The 21,588-nt window shown below is 35.5% G+C and overlaps 2 protein-coding genes across 2 annotated transcripts; both read left to right on the top strand.

Annotated features, from left to right (window-relative positions):
* Positions 1-4,164: 4,164 nt before the first annotated feature.
* Positions 4,165-18,711, top strand: LOC107565259 (transmembrane protein 94-like). Its single transcript, XM_016250484.1, has 21 exons — positions 4,165-4,211; positions 5,071-5,157; positions 5,696-5,808; positions 5,943-6,047; positions 7,501-7,677; positions 7,766-8,045; positions 8,888-9,061; positions 10,759-10,861; positions 11,826-11,968; positions 12,096-12,253; positions 13,158-13,269; positions 13,346-13,440; positions 13,578-13,677; positions 14,634-14,742; positions 15,168-15,339; positions 15,432-15,509; positions 16,505-16,590; positions 16,851-16,932; positions 17,136-17,284; positions 18,332-18,429; positions 18,614-18,711. Exons 4-21 carry the CDS (start codon positions 5,946-5,948, stop codon positions 18,709-18,711), a joined length of 2,316 nt encoding a protein of 771 aa, XP_016105970.1. The 5' UTR covers positions 4,165-4,211; positions 5,071-5,157; positions 5,696-5,808; positions 5,943-5,945.
* Positions 18,712-18,987: 276 nt separating this feature from the next.
* On the top strand, positions 18,988-20,594 carry LOC107565607 (transmembrane protein 94-like). Its single transcript, XM_016250870.1, has 3 exons — positions 18,988-19,058; positions 19,366-19,530; positions 20,366-20,594. The coding sequence occupies exons 1-3, from the start codon at positions 19,003-19,005 to the stop codon at positions 20,436-20,438; spliced, it is 294 nt and encodes a 97-aa protein (XP_016106356.1). The 5' UTR covers positions 18,988-19,002; the 3' UTR covers positions 20,439-20,594.
* The last annotated feature ends 994 nt before the right edge of the window (positions 20,595-21,588 follow it).

The raw sequence follows: 21,588 nt of genomic DNA, 5'->3' as shown, positions 1-21,588 counted from the left end.
GGAGTAAATGACGACTGCTATGTTCATTATTACATCCAACAACAGAACACCTCAATCACTTAGGAGTCATTCTTGTCTACATCTGCTCCGGCGTGAAACAATGGCGGACTGATGACAGCTCAATCAGGGTGGGTCTAAGGTAAGACACCAGTCCAGTCTGTGCTGAAACGCTACTGTCAATCAAACTATCATGGGAGGGGCCTGTTTTTGTGACGTCACACAGACAGGCATCTGAGATCGGCTCGATCTCGGCTCGAAGGGGTAAAGATTTTAGTAGATTAAAAATAACAACCACTGGGTAGATTTTTATCATTATAGGGTGGTTGTGTACACACACTGCCAACACACATTTCAGTTCAAACAACTTGTAAAAGTGCATGTAGCATCCTATGACCCCTTTACAACAAAGTCAGCTTTCCATTCCATAATGAAGACCTTTTTACTGAATATAATTTTTTCAGTTTAAATACATAGTTAATTCAGCTATTACGCAGTAATTCTTGAGGTCATTCATATGAATAACCATGATTTAAATTTCATGAACCTTGCTTCATTTTGAGACAGACGTCACTGAAGTAACGATAGCTTGCAATTAAGAACAAGACTGGGATCTTATATTCAGATTGCAGCTATTCAGATGTTGAATTGCTGCAAACTCATATTCATAATTTACAAAATATATATTATTTAGAGATTGTATAAAGCATGTGATTATAGAAATATAGTTCCTGCATTTTCTTTTTAATCGGTTGAGTGAATCATTCAATGACCAGTGTTGGGGAAAGATACTTTTAAAAGTAATGCATTATAATGTTGCATTACTCCCTAAAAAAGGTAACTCATTTCATTACTTGGTTAGTTTTTATGGGAAAAAATGTGTTACATTTTGCATTACTTTTGTGTTACATTTTCTCTGTAACGGGGCTGACGAGACGTGAGACGTGTGGATCCATCTGCAGGCTTTATTTAAGAGACGTGGTAAACAGGCAGGGTCAAAACACTGGCAAACAGGTATATGGCGGGCAAAACACAAGAATAGTCCCAGGGCTAGCGTAGGTCACCGATAAGCAGACAGAATCACAGGGGCGAGACGAGAGGTAGAAATCCAAGAAAACAGGCAAAGATCAGAAACCGCAAAAACAGGCAAGGCAAAACAAGGAAAACACGGAGACTCGGAAAGGGGTACAGGCTAAACAATACTCAGCAGAGAAAAGTGGTTAGAGTGGGTGTTATATAGTGAGTGAGGTGATTAGAAACAGCTGTGTGCAATCAGTGCAGTGTGCAGATCGTGCAAAGAATGATGGGATATGTAGTCCAGGGTGTTAAAGAAACAGTTTGTGTTGTGCGAGAGTCAATGTAATGGAAAGGGTGACCTCTGGTGATGAATAAACGGAAGTCCATGGACTGAATTCGTGACAGTCTCATCTAGCCTGGGCTTGCTTGTTTTTTTTTATATAAAAAAATTTCTGTTTTTGGCAAATATAAATGCTCTTTCACAACAAAAGTGAAATGAATAAGCCTTAAGCTGAAGGAAATGTAATTCAAAAAAGCTTAAACAAATCTTTCAGCTGTGCTGCCATTCTGGATTACGTGAAGAAGGACACAAGAAAAGAAAGTTCAAAGCTTTCTTCTCGATCACAAATATATACTAATATTATATACTAATATCTGCTTATTAGTATTAGTATAATTTAAGATTAGCAGCAAAGACACTGATTAATAAAACTGGCTTAAATACGTAAATAATGTTTGTGTTAGCATATTGAATTATTGCAGGTTTGCGTAATGTTCTGAGTTTGCTTTTCACAATTTTTTCTCAGGTGTCCCCAGAATGTGTCTGTGAAGTTTCAGCTCAAAATACACCACAGATCATTTATTATGTCATTTTGAAAGTACCTATTTGATTCTGAGTGGAAGCAGAAACATGCTATTTTCGTGCATGTCTCTTTGAATGCAAATGAGCTGCTGCCCCCTTTTCCGTAACAGGGCTGTGCCTTTACAGCTCTTACTTTAGATATTCTGCCAAAAAACATCTGTTTGGTTTTGATTAGCATGTATATTGCGCTGAAAACATGCATTTTAAACCCATATCAGTTTAAAGTTTGTGTTAGCATATTGAATTATTGCAGGTTTGCGTAATGTTCTGAGTTTGCTTTTCACAATTTTTATTTATTTTGAGGAATACTGAATCTGTTTTTGTGCAAGTGAGATGAGTAAATGCATGTTCATATTTACCCTAAAACTACAGTAACCATTGGGTTTACACAACACACACAACGCCTCTGCACTTATTTCTGATTTCTCTCAACATGGGGACAGGAGAGCTGTCAGTCAATAAATGGGAAAATTTTATTAAAAAACATGCTCTATTGTTTCTGCCTGATTACAAAAAATACATTGACCTGTTTCATGTTTTCCTATATTAAACAGAGAGTGATTTAATCTAGTATGCCCTATTTGGATGCAAGAAATAATTGTATCTTCTTCCCTATTCCTAAAAACACTTCTTCCATTTCCTACTTGCTGCTGAATATTATACATTTGTCTGCCCTTGCTATCACAGTTCCATACTTCTTGCCATTTTTTGTTTATGAATTCTTTAATTTTCCCTTTAACAGAACAGGAAGTACCTTGCAATTGCATATACACGCATCCATTATTTTTTTAATTATTCTAATAATTAATTCAATGTAAATAGTATAGTTATTTCATGTGTTTAATTATTTATATAATAAATACATTTGAATTGTTTTGGAGATATTTGAACACATATTAGGTCAAATTACTGCTTTTTATTCATATTTTTTTATTTATTTATAAAAAGTAGCTTAAACGTAGTAGAAAGCTACTTTTGTCATCAATCGTTTTTGTTTGTTTTTTACCCTGTAGAGTAGTTGTTAGCTTATGCTAGCTACATTTTTTAAATACCTTGCCAAGAAAAATAACTAAACTTTCTGAATGCATCACAGAGTTCTTGAAGCATCCTTCCTCTGACTGGCTAAGAGGCACAGAGGACTTGTTCACCCCACCTTCCCCAGCCGTTTCACAACAATGGACCTATCGTGACGGGAAACTGGTCAATCTACCTGTCAGTCTCCTGGTGGAGGGTGATATCATCTCTTTACGCCCTGGCAGTGAAGCGCCAACTGAACTAAGAGGAATTCAGGTTAGAATACATGAGACACTAAAATGAATAGCTCACCTAAAAGTGAAAAACAATATGATTTTCTTCCTTAGCACACAATGAGATTGGGCAAATAACAGAATTTAAATTTTGTGTGAAACATTATTATAAATAAATACGTAAGTTTGTAAATACAGTTAGTCTACAATACACCCAATACACCCTTTGTGTCTTTTATACAATTTTCAACAGATAAATGTAATTTTTTTCTCAAATTGTCTGATTGGAATTAAATGACTTTTTCTTTGTACAGAAGCATAACACAAGACCTCTGACTCAGATGTGATTTTTTTTTTTTTGGTTTGTCTCTGGTTTATGAGGACAGGAAGAAGAGCATGTTGTTTTATCCCGCAGTGATGTGTTTAGTCATCTCTCCTCTCCCCCTTCGCCATTGGATAGTGGAAGGCCCCGCCCACATCGTTTGCTCCAACCACAGCTCTTCAGGGTAACAAAGACTCCAGCGGTTGAGGTGGTTCAGTATGTTCATTTATTTATTTATTTTCCCCCTTTGAATAAAATTTAATATTTCATGTAGTTCTCAATTATATTTTATGGAAGTATCAGATGTTTCTTCTAAAGTACAAGTGAAAGGGAAAGGGTTTCGGCTAACAAGTGCCATTGGGTTCCATTGGTGTTCTTGTACTCACTTTTGAATAAGAGTCTTTTGATGTTAGCTCATCTATCAGACACAAAACAGAGATCCTAGAGAGGGACTTAAGAGCTTAAGGACTGCATTCAATATGATATCTCATCATTACACCACCGTCACTGGATCAGCTTGTAACAACATTACAGAAATGATCATAGACAATGGTAAAGCATATCCTATGCACTCGAACTCCTTAACTACAGCCCCCGGATTTATGGAAAAAGGCCCGGAATTTGACATGTCATCTCTTTTATATGGATCTTTTTTTTTTGTAGGAGGTGTTTGGAGCTTTCTCAAGACAGACCTGTGTCTGTTCTGGATAATGAACGATTTACTGTGCAAAGTTTACTAGAAAGAGGCCCAGCGCCTTTTGTGCTAGTAAGACTTGTTTTTTATTATCTTTTCACATTTTGACAGATGCACTTGACAGATTTTTTTTTCTATAAGAAGTAGTGTTGTTTTTGGCGGCCTGTTTTAATTTTAGTTTTAGTCTAGTCTTTGTGTGAAGCTGCCATTTTAGTTTTGATTAGTTTTAGTCACGTTCATACTCTTTTTAGTTTAGTCAAGTTTCAGTCAACTAAAAGCCTGAGCATTTTAGTCTTATTTTAGTCAGAATTATCCATGACTATTTTCGTCTAGTTTTAGTCGACGAAAACTGATGACGTTTAGAAATACTGCAAAATAATAATAATAATAACGCGACTAAACGAGACTAAATAACGTTATTTCGTTTCGTCTCGTTTTGGTCAACGAAAATGAAGAGACATTTTAGCATATTTTTATTTTGTAAACCACATTTAGTCTCGTTTTTATTCGTCAACAATATTGCATTATACATTTAATTATAGTCATCACCACATGACCAGCATTTACGTTGCGTCTCGTCTTGTTTTCGTCACGTGATAAAGGTTCGTTGACGATGATATTTAGTCATAATTTTCGTTGACGAAAGCAACACTAATAAGAAGTGACTAACATTGCGTTCAAAGTTGTAGTATGTGTGAATTTCCATATGCTACTCTTCCTCAAAAACAAGGTACTGTTATACCATGGTACCTTTTGGTTTTTCTTTTTGGCTAGTGGTAATAGATGTAATGGATTGCAATAGCTTTTTCACTGCCTATGAAAATGAAAATGAAAAATATTGAAATGAATAACTTTGTCCCTGGAATATGCATTTGTTTCTTGTTTGGTCAGTCATTCTTCATCAAATCTTTCTGACCTTTATATTTTCCAGGTGCTGCTTCTGGTGCTGAATCTGTTGCGTATTTTGTTTGGCGCTCCTGGTGTGGGACCGTGGCCTGTCACACTCCTGCAGCTACCTGTAGGATATCCAAAAACAGTCATACACAAATTCTCACAAACACTGAAAAACACTTGCAAATACTAGACATATATTGGTGATACTGTATATTGAAGACATGTCAAAATCACACAAAAAAAATAGCTGGAAATGTACTCACCCTCAGGCCATCCAAAATGTAGGTGAGTTTGTTTTTCATCGGAACAGATTTGGAGAAATGTAGCATTACATCACTTGCTCACCAGTGGATCCTCTGCAGTGAATGGGTGCTGTCAGAATGAGAGTCCAAAGAGCTGATAAAAACAACACAATAATCCACAAGTACTTGTACTTACTTGTGGATTATTATGTTTTTATCAGCTGTTTGAGCACTAACTAGTTATCTCTTTGTTAAGCTGTGCATTATATTTTTTGATGCCTTTTTTCACAGAAATGAAATTGAACTTTATGCAAACTGTAGTTTTTATTGAAAAATAAAATCTTAACAGTGTATATTTAAAAATATTGACCAAAACATAAAAATGCATCCGTAGTAAATACATGAAATGTTGTGTTTCAGGTGAATGGTGTTTTGCCTTTGTTGCCCCTGACTTTCCCCCTGCTTTGGGTTCTTGTGTGCATGTACGGAGAGGCCCGTGTTCTTTTACAGATGGGCTCACAGCCAGCGGACTGGTGGGTATGTTCAAAAAAGAGGAAACCACACAATAGCTGCCTGTATATTTATTGCTTACAACTGTAACCATGAATGGATGTATTGTTGGTAATGATTTGGAATGCCAAAATGATTTCCCCATTTCATTGAACAGGAAATGTGGAAGTTGGCCTGCAAGAAATGTTATTCAGTGTTCTGGGGCCAAACATCGACACTCTGCCACACTGCTAGTTTGCTACACAGTCTGGGATCTGTAACTGTAAGTGCAAAAGACATCAGGCACAAAAAGACTTAAGGCACAATTAAATATATGCATGTCATTGCATTCAGTAATCAACTGCATCTGCAAACAAATCGTCTTTAAAACAATTGCCACTTGTTTTTATATTTTGTCTAATGCAATGACATTCATGCATTTTTATGTGTGTGTATTCGGCTTGAATTATAGCTTACCTACTGTACAGTACATTGCATTATGTTTCTCTGTGCTACACACGCTGAGTCATGCTGGGGCAGTAAATGTTATTTTATCTCTCTCACGGTAATTCAGTACTGTAATAAGAGCTTTTGAGTGTGTTCCAGAATGCAGTTTGTCACAGTATCAGTATGCAAGAATATTTATGAACTAATGTGAACTTTGTTTACTCTGCACTTCTTATGACTACATTTCTGAAAACGTCTTCATAAATATAACAAAATGTCTTGATATATCTCAAGATATCTAAATGGGCCACAGGATATCTTACAATCTAAAAAAAAGCAACAAGATATTTGTAAAAAAGTGCCATGGCAGAAACAAGTATCAGCAGGTAAAACCATAGTACTGAATGATTATAGTGCCATACTCGTATTCACAGCAGGGATCATATGGTTTTGGTCAATATTAGATATTTTGCTATGTATTTTATTGGTCTGTTGAATATTTAATTATGGATGCTATTTTAGATTATCTTTGTCATAATCTAATTTAATCAAAACACTAGTAATTTTTACAATTTTACACAATACAATCATTTAATAATCAAAATGAATTGCATAAGAACTGCAAAGTTTTAATTGCATAACTAAATTACACAAAAGCTTTAATTGTAATAATGGTCATCACATTAGATAAAATTATTGGCTTAGTGGTATTGGACACCATTTTAATACATTTTTTCACTGTATTTGCATGGCACTCCAATGTATTAAAAAAAATTCTGTGGTATTACCCTGATGCATTTTTGTAAATGCAGTGTTGGGGTTTAGGATTGTAATAATGATAATGTTAATATTTATAACAGAGGTTCCCAGACTTTTTTATACAAAGGGCCAAAACCTGATTGAGGGCCATGGGCCAAAAGTAAATGTTGCAATATATCTAGTGATATTATATTAGGTATTAAATTAAAAAAATATATGTATTGAAACCAAATTTAATTAACATTTTTCAGTTATTTTTAATCAAATTCACTCATTGTGTATTTCAATGCCAAAACACAACTTTTTTTTTTTAAACTATAAATTCAATATGAAGATATGCTTCAATGGCATGTTTTTGCTTCCACTTGTGATATAGCATTGCGGGCCAAATTTAATGTTATTCACTGACCAACTTTGGTTTGGGCATCTCTGATTTATAATGATATATATGTTGCATTTAATATTTATTAAGAATAATAAAAGTCACACATTTTTGTATGTGTGTGTTTGGTTGTGTATATGTATTCCAGGTCCTGTGTTGTGTTGATAAGCAGGGCATTCTCTCATGGCCCAGTCCAAACCCTGAGAAGATTCTGTTCTTTAGCAGGCCCATCTCATCACAAGAGACAGAAAGACAGAGGCAAAAAGAGGCAAAGAGAGAAAGAGACAAAGAAACGGAAGAGGTCGGCCTGAAGGATGCCATTCAGGTAAAAAAAAATGTTTTTGATTAAAATGAGTCTGCTTTCATGAGTCATAACATCTCACAAGGTCACATCTGATGTCTTTATTCTCAAGATCCACTCACTCTGCAGTCTGCAGATGTTAAGTTTGTCGGTGGGTCAGGCTCAGTGTGATGACACACGGGTGCAGTTTGATGACACATGCTGGCAGCGTCACGCCCCCTCTCTTCGGCCTCTGGGATTGGCTGCGCAGTTGGTCCTCTGTGACCCTGGAGTCACCACCCGCATACTCCGCCTCTCCGACCACCTGACCCATGCCGCGCTGGTGCGCACTCGACCCCCATGTCAGCCGGTCCACCCACCCTGGGGCCTCTGCCATCTATCGAAGATTCTGGGTAAAGCCAGATGAAAGAAATAGTGGTGTTTAATGCTCCAGGGAAATGCACCTTTTGTCAAGGTAGTTTCACAACTGTGAGCAAGCAGAAGCATCAACAAAATCTCAGAGGTAGTGTAAAAGTGAAGCCAGATTAAATAGAAAGGGATATAGTGTGTGTATCACTAGCGGAAAAGTATCAGTAGTGTTTCTACAGATATACTATGGTAAAACCATGTTTCTGGACATCAGTAGCAATGTATATTAAGTACCGTGGAATAACATACAGTAAATACCATCATTTACAGAAAGCACTTTCTTGTTTTTTGGACATGTCACCATTTTGTAAACGTGCCATTGTATTCTTGGAAATACCATGGAATATTATGTACACTACTATTTGTTTGGTTTTTGAAGGATCATGTGACTCTGAAGACTGGAGTAATGATGCTAAAAATTCAGCTTTCCCATCACAAGAATAACTTGCATTTTAAAATATACTTAAATAGAAAATAATTATTTTAGATTGTTATAATATTTCAGGGTTTTTTTTGCATATTTTACTGTATTTTTTATATTAAGAAAGCTCCAGCTTAAGAGACAAAAATAAAATAAAATGAAATGTACAGACTCCAAACTTCTGAACAGTAGTGTAAATACCAAGATTCATCTCAATGGCGTGGTATATTTCCCATTACATAAAAATACTGGCATGGTATTTTTAATATTAAACATGGTATTTATATAGCATTGCAGGGTTATTTTATTTAAAGAAATATAATGGTAGTATCATGGTTGCTTGTAATAAATATCCAGTAAAACTGCATTGTAGTGGTGACAGTGTGTGTATATGCAAATCTACAGGCTTCTCCACCTCCGCGAAGGAGCCTTTCGAGCAGAGAATGAGTGTGGCAGCCTACACCCTGCCCTCCATCTCCTGCCCTGGAGACCCGGGGATCATTGCTCCACCTTCTGTATCAATGAGACGGCTTCCTTTCTCACATCTCATAGCGCTGCTGGTGCACCACACTTACACCGGTGAGCACACGCACATGTATAAATGCATCAACATTCCTGGATGTTTGTGACATTACAACATCACAGCCAATAGTAAACCGTTAATATGTTAGAAACAGTTTGCTAGGATGTCATTTATTGTATACTGTGCATTGTGTACAGAAACATGTGAAAAGTATGTTTCACAAAAACTGTTTCACAAAAACAGTATGTGAAAGTATGCAAGGGATAACATACAGCCAACTGGTCAGTAGTGGAGGTGTTTTTTTTATGATAATAATTTGTAGATTATACAGTATCCCACTTATTGCACAGCTGCGTACAAAATAAATAAGTGGACATGAAATATTTATGTAATTTTAATATTTCTCTAAATTATTTATCATAAATGTATAAATTATTGTTATGTGGGAGAAAAGAGACCATGAGACAGGACACATAAAACTAGAACTGATACTATATATGACAGTATAGTTTTAGTATACTAATTTAAGTTTTAATAATATTTTGAATTAGCTTTTAATTCTAGATTTTCTATAGTTTTTTGTGCATTTGTCATTTTTATTGTTATTTTATTATGTATATTTAGGTTTAATTTATTTTTATTATATTTGTTTTTTGTTAATGTATTTATTTCAGTTTGCAGTCAAGACAACCTCATTTTTATTGAGGTTTAATAAGTGTAAATTTCCATCAAGTAAACATTTTAACTCTTGGGAATTGGATTAAATAATCAAGAAACAGATGTTAAAAATTGCAGCTGATATTACTTCCAGGTCAATTGTCACATTACACTGTCAAGCTGAGAGCATTGCATTATGGGACATAATTTTCCATGATAGCATGATGCACACTAGGGCCCTGTCCCAAATGGCACACTTCATGTGCACTTTCGGCCTGGAGGACTTACAATGGCCGCTGCGTGCGCATGTCCGTTAAGTCCACGAGACCGTAGTGTGTGCCATTCGTCATTTTAGCGTTCAGAAGGGTGCTTGCGAGCTACGCAGCCGATTTCTACCCGGCTAAAACGGCATTACATCACTAAAGTGCGGACTCTGAGGGAGACCGTGAGGGTTTAGGGTGCCATTTGGGACAGTGCCTAGTATGCAGTAAGATGGTATGAGTCATATACAGAGTTCTGGCATGAAACTCTAGATGATGCAGTCCGATAGGTCTTACTCAATCTGACCTAATGACATCATTATCACATGGCACAGCTGATTGGTTCTCTCCTGTATCGGTAGCCAATGAGCTCGCTGCTCAACATTCAAATATATAACTAGTGCTTACCGTAGCAGTTGCAGCTTGCTTCAGAAACCCTCCACCTTCCCCAGCTCCACCTGTATAGATCTGCTTCGAGGTGATTCATGTATGCTATATGGGGGTTATTTCATGTATGTTATATTTGCAGCAGCAATATTTCTTACATGCTCACTGCAGCATGTTGTGGATGTATTGGCAGTAGCAAGTTTCGGTACTTGCTCTGCCGCAGCAGCAGCGTAGCAGATCTATTCCGCCAAGACCAAATACATTAACATTTTCATGTACATTACCATGCCAATCCCTCCGAGAGTTGCCATGATAGAAATGTTATTCTGTACAGCTCTTACAGTAAATATGTTTGAGATCCACAGTTTAATAATGTCACAAACTATCTAATATTCTGTTTCTGTCTAGCAAGTTTCATATAGAGTACAATTTGATGTTTTTGTCCCAAGGTGATCTTCAGTTGTTCTCATATGGCTCAGCTGACGCAATTTTGGGTGCATGCACTGAATTCTGGGATGGAGAGGATATTCAACCCCTCACAGACTCCGACAGGTCTGACTTCTATGTAGATTCACAGCATTAGATTCATGCTGTGAACTCTGTATGTGTGTGTGTTAGAGCACCTGCTGCAGTTCCTATCTAAAGCACATTTAATGCTGGCATGTCCCCCTGGAGCATCTAGGGTTAAGTGCTTTGCTCAAGGACACAGAGGTGTTAGGGAATCTCACTATTTTCTCTGTTAATAAAACACTTCTTCGGGCAGTTTGAATCATCAGCTTTCAGATTACAAGTCCAAATCTTGAATCTCTAAAGGTACATTCACACTGACAGCGATTAAACCCCTAGAGGTTGCCAAGTCGGTGCTAGCAGGCGTTCCTATTTGAATGCAGTCCACTTCTAGTTGCATTGCATCACGGCTTATTTGCATGAAGCTGAACTTTGTTGTGTTGTGCACAGATGGAACTGCAAGGGCTTTGTTAGACTAAGATAGAAACTAAATCAATGAAATATCAAATTAGAAAAAATTATAATAATATAAAAATATAGAAACTTTTATCAAATTTTTATATTTTATGTATGCTTTTAATAAATATCAATATTATTACTGTGTATTATATGTCAGTTTAGGGTTGGTATTCAATAAGATTTAAAATAATAAAAAAAAAAATTGTTTTATTAATTTGATCCAAAATACACTAAAGAAAAGTAATGTTGTGAAGTATAATTACAATTTAAATGAACTGTTTTCTGTTTTATTATATAAAAAAAATTTATTCCTGTGATGCAAAGCTGAATTTTCAACAGCCATTAGTACAGACTATAGTCACATGGTCCTTCGGAAATCATTCTAATTGGTTGATTTGCTGCTCAAGAAACATTACTTATTGTGTTAAAAAAACGGTTGTGCTGTTTAATATTTTTTGTGGTGATATTGCTTAGTATTCTTTGATGAATAAGAACTGCATTTATTTAAAATAGAGTTTCTTTTCAAATATTTTTGTGTGTGCATGTGCAGGAAGAAAGTTGTGGATTTTTATCAGCGTTCCTGTATGGCTGGTCAGTGTGTTGCTGTTTCCTTTAAGCCGCTGTTACAACCACATGACCCACAAATAGATGACACCTGCGTGGAACTGCCTTTGAACCACAGTACTGACACTGGTACATGAGAAAAAAGCCTGATTATATAAAAATACATGATCATGTATATGACTGAAATTTTATCAGGAAGTCTGTGTGTGTGTGTGTGTGTGTGTGTGTGTGTGTGTGTGTGTGTGTGTGTGTGCAGATGACGTCTCTATCACACCCCTCAGGCAGCAGATCTTTCTGGGTCTGGTGTCCTCACAGTACCAAGCCCGTCCTGATGTGGTCAGACTTATCTCAGGGCTGGACAGTGCTTGCATTCGTTTTGTCTATTTTTCCAGTGAAGAGGAAGTTCGGAGTAAGGTCAGCAGACATAAACACTCCTACACACAAATGTACAGTAATAGAGGTATTTTGTAGCCTGTTTAATGTTAACAAATAGCCCGAAAAGCCTTTGTGACATCAAATGAAAAGGAAAGTAATTTCAGAGCTGAAGCAAGTTTCTATAATTGGATACAATATAATAAATTTAAATCATGTAATATGTCATACACTACTGTTCAGACTCTTGGTGTCAGTAAGATTTATTTTGATCATAAAATACTGTAAATAATATTTAATATAATGTATTCTTCTGGTGGCAAAGCTGAATTTTCAGCATCATTACTCCAGTCTTCAGTGTCATATGATCCTACAGAAATCTTTCTAATATGCTGATTTTCTGCTAAAAAAATAAATAAATTCAATGTTTATTGTTTAAAAAAAAAATCAACATTATTATCAATGTTTAAATCCATTATTATACATATATTTTTGTGGAAACCATGATAAAAACTTTTTTCAGTATTTTTGATGAATAGAAAGTTCCAAAAAAACTGAATTTATTTGTAATGTTATAAATGTTTTTGTTGTCACTTTCGATCAGTTTATTGAATCCTTCCTGAATAAAAAAGTATTAGTTTCTAAACTTTTGAATGGTAGTATATAAATATATGACATACTGTTGTGCACTGACAAAACATGCACTGTAGGAGCATGTATAAAAAAGTAAATGGGGTCTTTGTTGACTTTAGATCATGTTAGGATTGTTGGATAGGAATGTTTTTGCAGGACCAACACAGGATGTTGATGTGGGAACATGTCCTAAATCATGTCATTTACATCGCAGCTGCTGTTTAACATTTTCATTATTGAAAACAATGTTGGATGATCGACTGTACAAATGTTTTATTCATGTTATTTACAAGTTGAATCACTCCATGAGTAGGTGTTTGCTGAGAAAATGGGACTGGAGACGGGATGGAACTGTCATATCTCCCTCCAATCAGAGAGCTTCCCTCTCGACCCAGATAACGTGGAGGAGCCGGTGACCGAGGAAGGTGAGAGACAGAGTTATGCATTGCAGAGATTAATGCCAGTTATGACCAGTTTTAAATGTGCATTTATTGATTTCAGAGGAGGAAATTCTGCTGAGAGACGGTGTCAGAGAGAGGGCAGAGTCAAGAGCAATGGAGCATGATGGAGCATGTCTCATCGAGGACCTAAACAGGGTGCAACTCATTTACATTATATTAACACTTCAGATTTCTATAAAGGCATTATATAGACCTTCTAAGAAGCTGTTTTCCTTGTTGGGACCAGGAGGTAGGATCCCAAAATAGAGATAACCCGATTCTTGTTTTTCCAGGCCAAACTTCCAAAAGGAATAGAGAATGTGAGGCCACATCTGGAGGACATTGATAATGTTCCGTTGCTGGTCCCTTTATTTACAGACTGCACATCACAGAGTAAGACACGCACACAGACACAAAAAATTAGTGTTGCAACATGTATTTATTTTATTTGTTGGTATTTGTCTAAATAAACGAAAAATAAAGTTATAAGCTCTTATGACTCAAATTTTGTTGACAAATGTTGTAATGAATAAATTGTATTAATCTTTCAATAAAAATGCATTGAGCAGTCATTTATGAAAAACTTATTGATCAAAACTGACAGTAAAACAGTTAAAATGACTAAACAGTTCCATTTTGTTTTTAAATGAAAGAACTGAAAGATGAAAGAAATAAATACTTTTATTTCCCGCAAGGATGCATTAAACTGATCAAAATTGATAATAAAGACATTTATAAAGTCACATTTTTTATTTTAAATAAATGCTGCTCTTTTGAACTTTCTATTCGCCAAAAAAGATATGACTGTTTCCATGAAAGTATTAAGCAGCACAGTTTTTTTCAACAAGAAATGTTTAGCTAAAAAATTTAGCTAGGTAAAAAATATATTTTAAAATATATTGAAATCGAAAACAGTTCTTTTAAATTGCAATAATAATTAACAGTATTACTGATTTTACTGTATTTTTGATCAAATAAATGCAGTCTTGGTGGACATAAAAAAAAAATCTTACTGACCCCAAACTTATTGTGCATATTTTTTTTTTACCTTTTAATTGTTCTCATCCCACTTATTCTGATGCATCTTTTCATAATGTTGTATATAATTAAAACGTATGTTGCTTAAAAATATCTCTTCATCAGATGAATGAAATGAATTAATTTCTGAGTCATAAACACCTCCCTGAGAAAGCACAAAAAACTGCAGTCACTAGTTTTAGGCCTGCTTTGTCAGAGCTGGTTGCTTTTTTTCTAGTTCTGGCAACACTGCTCAGACTTATTTATATCACCATCAACAAAGCCACCATTCTAAACTGTGCTTGTTTGTGTGTGTGTGTGTGTGTGTGTAGCTGAATGTGAGATGGTGTGTATCATGCAGGAGTATGGAGAGGTCGTGTGCTGCCTCGGGAGCAGTCAAAACATCGACAACAATGACATTTTCTTACAAAGTGATATCAGGTGATCTGTCTAGCCTTTAACCCACCTCTTCTCATTTGTCTCAATAACCTGCCAAGAACGGATTTACTCATGACATGACATGACTTATTTTAATATTTTAACAATACACCCTAATCCCAACTGATTGTAATGCCAGCATGAAACATTGTGGCATAAAAATTGCCACCTATATTGTCCGCAAAAGCATAATACATTTCACCAAACACATGTTGACCTTTTGTGACCTGTTAGCAGCCTATTAGCATGTTGCTGTACTATATGGGTTAAATTGTCACAATGAAACTAACCCTGGTTTTTCTATATAGCCAAGATTTCTAAGTGGAATCATTTGCCTTTTATTTGATGAATTTTTATATTATATTATACTATACTATATTATATATATACTTTACATTATCCATTGTTTCTGACTTATTAATTGACAGCATTGCTTTAGATCCTCTGGTTCCCACATGTTGTTGGTCCAATTCTGATGCAGCTTTGAACACATCAGACTCTTTAAGTGTAATTCAGCTCTCTAGCGCCATCTGTGGGTTGGCTTGCACAGTACAGTTTAACCAACAAGACAACAACACCGTCATCAGGCTCATCAAACAGGTGAATGTGGACACGCTTTAACACACATGTACACTAATGGATGTATAATATATTAGTAATTTTTATAAATACAATCATGTTGTTTTCTTCAGGCACGTCACACCACGGCAGGCATCAGAAAGTGTTTTCTGTTTTTGCTCCAGTGTCAGCTGTCCCTTGTCCTCATTCAGGTATAAGAGAGGACTAGGAGTGTCACCTAAATAAAGCATATGCATAATGCAAATAAATAATAATAATAATTAATAAAACTAAAATGCATTAATTAATTAACATACTTTTATTATTACATTGAAATATAATTTCTTATATCCAAAAAAGGCCAGTTAAGGTCAATACAAATAATATACGGGGGAAGTCGTGGCCTAATGGTTAGAGAGTCAGACTCATAACCCAAAGGTTGTGGGTTTGAGTCTCGTACCGGCAGGGATTGTAGGTGGGGGGAGTGAATGTACAGCGCTCTCTCCCACCTTCAATGCCACGACTGAGGTGCCCTTGAGCAAGGCACCGAACCCCCAACTGCTCCCCGGGCGCCGCAGCATAAATGGCTGCCCACTGCTCCGGGTGTGTGTTCACGGTGTGTGTGTTCACTGCTGTGTGTGTGCACTTTGGATGGGTAAATGCAGAGCACTAATTCCGAGTATGGGTCACGTCACTTTCACTTTCATATACAGTAATATTATAATCAATATATACATTCAATATATATAGAGAGAGAGAGAGAGAGAGATGGATGGATAGATAGATAGATAGATAGATAGATAAATAGATATCAATTAAGTCTAACTACATAAACACAATTGTGTCTGTATTTAAAATTATTAATATATTTAAATTAATAAAATGTAATTAATTAAACATGCATTGAACAAATGATTTATCTATTCATTTAGTTTATGTCTCAGTTTGCAAATATATGCAAATAAATAAATTTTAGCGTAAATCATTTAAAAGTAATCTTTTTTTTATTTAATTGTTCATTTTTAGGGCACATTTAGGACTTTATAGCACTGGTCTCTTTCATATGTCCCACATGCACTTAGTTACTTTGACTTTGCTATTTCTGTCAGAAGTAATGAGTAACACACTCATGATTTACATCTAAAGCTCAGAGTTTGACAGGTGCAGCTGAGTAAACTGGTGTGTGTGTGTTTGTTTATTTCCACAGATTCTGGCATGTGTGTGTCAACTTCCTCCTCCTCTGGGCACAAGTGATGTCCTCTTTCTGTCCTGTTTCTATTTTCCCTTACTGAGGTAAAATAGAATATAATAAACAATAACATGCATCCAAATACATGCACAAAATGACCCAAAAAAATCAATAATAAAAACTGAGAGGGCTCCTAAACATTCAGTCAATATGTGTGTTCTTAAAATTGAAATTGCCCTGATCTTGAATGTTTGATCAAATAAACGTGTATTATAGCTGTCCTGATTTAGTTTTGTGTATGTTTTTGAAGACATCGTTTTATTATTATTTACTCTCTTTTAACTAAATTCCTTTCTCTTTCCAGTGTGTCCCTTCTGGGAAAGCCATCTGACAATTCCATCATGAAAGTTCCTACTGGGAAAAATCTCAGATTCATACCAAAAAAGGTAAAGAAACAGGAAAAGCTTTTAAAAAGGGGTCTGTAATGTATTTTCTGAATATTTCAATTCATCTTTCATTGGCCTGGATAATATTCACAAAAGAGCATCTGCTTATTGAGTTAATTCTAAGCTGTTTTGATAGGCATAACACTCATTGTATAATTGATCAGCTAAAGTGATGTGCAGTAGTTTTGTGTATTTCTCTGCAGACATTGCGGCTGTTTGTGCTGTGTTTCCTGGTGAAGTTTGGTCTCACCGTGTGCACCTTTCTCACATGCTTTGGCCTCATGCTGCACAGCTTCTGTCTTGATATTAACCATCAAGATGAAGATCTGTGTCACCCAACATCGCTGCTCATGTATGTGAAAGTGTATGTGATGCGTTTAGACTAATAGCATTCTAACATAGTTCTACTCTTTTTACTACAGATATTCTATTTTCTGTGTGACAAATGAATTGTGATTTTTATTCTTTATTAAAAAAAAACATTTTCTCTCGGTCTGCCAAAAGTTGAAGGAATAATTCACCCAAAAATGAACTAATTATAAAAATGTACTCACCCTCAGGCCATCTAAGATATAGAGGATTTTGTTTCTCCATCAGAATAGATTTAGAGAAATGTAGCATTACATCACTTGCTCACCAATGGATTCTCTGCAGTGAATGGGTGCCGTCAGAATGAGAGTTCAAACAGCTGATAAAAACATCACACAATAATCTACAGCTAATCGACATGACTCCAGTCCATCAATTAATGTCTTGTGAAGTGAAAAGCTGTGTGTTTGTAATAAATAAATCCAGCGTTAAGACATTTAAAGCTTAAAAACATTGAGTCCTCTTTCCATAATGTTGCTTTCTCCAGTGAAAATCTTGTATCATCTGAATCACGTCAGAAATATGCACTGATAAAGTGCCGTTTTCAAATATGTCAGTGGATTTCGATGTGAGAGGATAACAGGGGATGGACTTTTTCACTAGCAGAAGCGTTATTGTGGATTATGGACTGGTCACTTTAAAGTTAAAAAGTCTTGATGAATTTGTTTCTTACAAAAACACAGCTTTTCACTTCACAAGACATTAATTGATGGACTGGAGTGGTGTGGATTACTTGTGGATTATTGAGATGTTTTTATCAGCTGTTTGGACTCACTCTGACGACACCCATTCACTGCAGAAGATCCATTGGTGAGCAAGTGAACAATTGTTCACAATTGTTTTTTGGATATCATGAAGTCATGTATCAACAATGTATCATACTACACAATTCATACTGTTTCACATACTGTTTTTAAAAAATTAGATAGATGTTTTTTTGTGCAAATTCACCCTTGTTGTGTTGCTGAGATATTGAAATAATATACAGTATAATAGTAAAAGTGAATCTGTTTTGCGTGTTTGTCTGCAGGAATTCAACAGTGTGGTCTCCCGATTGGTACGGCAGGCACTCAGGTGGTCTAAGCCTGGTGCAGAAAGTCATCGCCTTTCTTGTGCTGCTCAATGCCAGTCAGTGACAATTCCTTTGTGGTGCTATTTTCATTTTTTCCCAGTATTTTTATTCTTGGTTGAACAGTTCCTTCAATGACATCAAGCTTGCATCATATTTTAAAGCGAAATCATTCAGCATACTGAAAGTGAAGATGTGTCCGAGTGTGAACCAGGTGTTCCCTGTGTCTGTGTGTTTGTTAAGTGTGTACATCTATCAGTCATGTGCATCGCTCAGCTCCCATGTGGAAACAGAGCCCGCTGAGCAACCATTGCTGGTGTGCTGTCATCTGCATTGTGTAAGTAGCTTTTTATCATGACATATTGATACATTTTGTGTTCTGTACATTAAAAAAAAATTGTCATAATTTACTCACCCTCAAGTTATACCAAACTTGCTGGTGCTATTTTCATTTTTTCCCAGTATTTTTATTCTTGGTTGAACAGTTCCTTCAATGATATCAAGTTTGCATCATATTTTAAAGCTAAATCATTCAGCATACTGAAAGTGAAGATGTGTGAACCTGGTGTTCCCTGTGTCTGTGTGTTTGTTAAGTGTGTACATCTATCAGTCATGTGCATCGCTCAGCTCCCATGTGGAAACAGAGCCCGCTGAGCAACCATTGCTGGTGTGCTGTCATCTGCATTGTGTAAGTAGCTTTTTATCATGACATATTGATACATTTTGTGTTCTGTACATAAAAAAAAATTGTCATAATTTACTCACTTTCAAGTTATACCAAACTTGTATGCATTTCTTTCTTCTGTTGAACACAAAATAAGATATTTTGAAGAATGTGTGTAACCAAACATCTGACAGTAGCCACTGACTTCCATAGTTTTTTTTTTCCAAACTATCCCTTTAAAGTCTAATTAATAACTTCAGAAGCATGAGCATTTTTATGGAAGTTATGGAATGGTCATTTAAATACCAGGCTGTCTCTGTTTCCCTCACAGGCCAGTTCTTAATGCTTCTTTGGCAATGGTTTCCCGCTTCTTGTGGCATGACCCTGACCACATGTTCTGTATCTCGGATATTCCCATGGCATCCTGGGTGTTAGGAATCCTCTGGCTGATCCCGCTGGTCTTTATCAACGAGGGCATCAAACTGCATGAGATCAGGTAATACAACCACGATAATATAATACAATGGTTACACTTTCTAATAAGTCATTAGCAAACAGTATGTAATGCTGTCTAGATCAGTAGTTAATATACCGTATATCCAAATAATAATTTATACTACCATTCAGAAGGTAAGAGGTTTGTTTGTTTGTCTTTAAAGAAGTCTCTTATGCTCACCAAGGCTGCATTTATTTGATCCAAACATACAGTAGAACAGTAATATTGTGAATGTTATTACAATTTAAAAGAACTGTTTTCTATTTGAATAAATTTACTTTATTCCTGTGATCAATTATCCTTCAGAAATCAGTATAATATGCTGATTTGCTGCTCAAGAAACATTTCTGATTATTATCAATGCTGAAAACAGTTGTGCTGCTTAATATTTTTGTGTAAACCATGATACATTTTTTGTAGGTTTCTTTGATGAATATGAAGTTAAAAATAACAGCATTTATTTGAAATAAAATCTTTTGTAACGTTACAATTATTTTAACATTAGTCTGTGACTTTTGATCAATTTAATGTCTTCTGAATAAAAGTAAAATGAATAAAACCACTTTTAATTCAAATCTTACCATTGCTTTTATGTATCATGTATGTTTTAATTGAAATAACATATGTAAAAGATATAATTATATTAAAAATGTAACATTAATGTTTGTTGTAGATATTTATTAAAATATTTTCCATTTAAGCCAACTTTTAAGTAATTTAATTATTAAAAAAACAAAAAGTTATTATTTAAAATGAATATAAATTAATGCCATTGTTAAAGTTTTATTGTGTCATACATGTTAACTATCTGTGGGGTTGTGATTGTTTGCTACAGGATGAGGGTGAGATACCAGAAACGACAGAAGCTTCAATTTGACACCAAACTCGGCATGAACTCCCCTTTTTGATACGTCTGTCAAAAACAAGTCACAAAAATACATACGCACCCTTTCATATTGACACCAGAATTAAATAAAATACAGATTCAGTATTAACAGTGTTGACCTTTAGGTGGCAGTACTGCAATGAGAACAACATTAGCATCCTCTAAAAAAACACACTCTGTAGTCTGCAGATGCTAATTTCATTTTATCAACATGAAGTTATATCACCTTACTTACTTTCAAGTTATTTTACTGCATGGTGACACCTCAATCTCTCATGTTGATTTTTTTTTGTCGCAGTTTAGAGAGGTTAATCTTTCTGATTTTCTTGATTGCCTTTGAATCAGGCAAGTATTATTTTAGTATTTAGTTTTTTAATGACTCAGTCAAGCACATCCTTTGATTAGTATTATACTTTCAGTACTAAGTTTTAAGTCCTTCAACACATAAACACAGCACAGCATATGTCTTTACTATTGTCCATGCCTTCTAATGAAACTCATTTAATATACTGACATTTGATGTTATCATAAAAAACCCATAGCCCAATATATATTATCACCCCGTGAACAGATGGATGTGTTAAGTGCTTTTAATAAAATGTAATTTATGAGATGCTGGGTCAGCAGATATGAGAGTAATTGACTTGTCATTCTCTGTGCGTGTGTGAACCTCGTCAGCTACCTGAACACATTTTACTGATGTCTGAATTTACACTATATAGGGAAACGGGCAGCTTTATGATATAAAAATGCTTCTGCACACCAGGGAAGGTCTTTGAATGTGTATTAGTAAGTGTATAATATATCTCTCACACCCATCTCCCCTTTGCCGCCTCCGTTAAAACAATGGAAGTCGCTGATTCAGCACTGTGTGTTTGCCATAAAACTCCCTTATCAGCTTCCTCTACCTACAGAACAAGCTTCCTCTGTCCTCATTAATCTTTTACTGATAAAATGAAGGTTAACAAACTCTTAATTCATCTAAGCAATATCACCCGCCGTTTGAATTCGCTTGTGTGTGTGTATGTGTGTGTGTGTACCTGTGATCACTTAATGGTAACTACAGTTTCTCTCATGAAGGCCAAAGGTTGCTAAGCAACCTCAGTTACTGTCCTTTTGGCAGATGAGGCTTTGAATACAGATATATATATATATATATATATATATTTAAA

The sequence above is a fragment of the Sinocyclocheilus grahami genome, unplaced genomic scaffold (assembly GCF_001515645.1).
Source record: "Sinocyclocheilus grahami isolate Dianchi unplaced genomic scaffold, SAMN03320097.WGS_v1.1 scaffold25.1, whole genome shotgun sequence".
Taxonomy (NCBI): Eukaryota; Metazoa; Chordata; class Actinopteri; order Cypriniformes; family Cyprinidae; genus Sinocyclocheilus; species Sinocyclocheilus grahami.
Note: the sequence above shows the minus strand (reverse complement) of the source record. Positions and strands in the feature narration are given on the sequence as shown.

What these genes read in the sequence shown, in the direction of transcription:
- LOC107565607 (XM_016250870.1), top strand. Translation starts at nt 19,003, where the DNA reads ATGTGGAAACAGAGCCCGCTGAGCAACCATTGCTGGTGTGCTGTCATC. An exon ending in TGTGCTGTCATCTGCATTGT is followed by an intron (nt 19,059 to 19,365) that starts GTAAGTAGCTTT and finishes TTTCCCTCACAG; the next exon opens with GCCAGTTCTTAATGCTTCTT. An exon ending in ATCAAACTGCATGAGATCAG is followed by an intron (nt 19,531 to 20,365) that starts GTAATACAACCA and finishes TGTTTGCTACAG; the next exon opens with GATGAGGGTGAGATACCAGA.
- LOC107565259 (XM_016250484.1), top strand. Translation starts at nt 5,946, where the DNA reads ATGTGGAAGTTGGCCTGCAAGAAATGTTATTCAGTGTTCTGGGGCCAA. An exon ending in TCATCGAGGACCTAAACAGG is followed by an intron (nt 13,441 to 13,577) that starts GTGCAACTCATT and finishes TTGTTTTTCCAG; the next exon opens with GCCAAACTTCCAAAAGGAAT. An exon ending in TCAGATTCATACCAAAAAAG is followed by an intron (nt 16,933 to 17,135) that starts GTAAAGAAACAG and finishes ATTTCTCTGCAG; the next exon opens with ACATTGCGGCTGTTTGTGCT.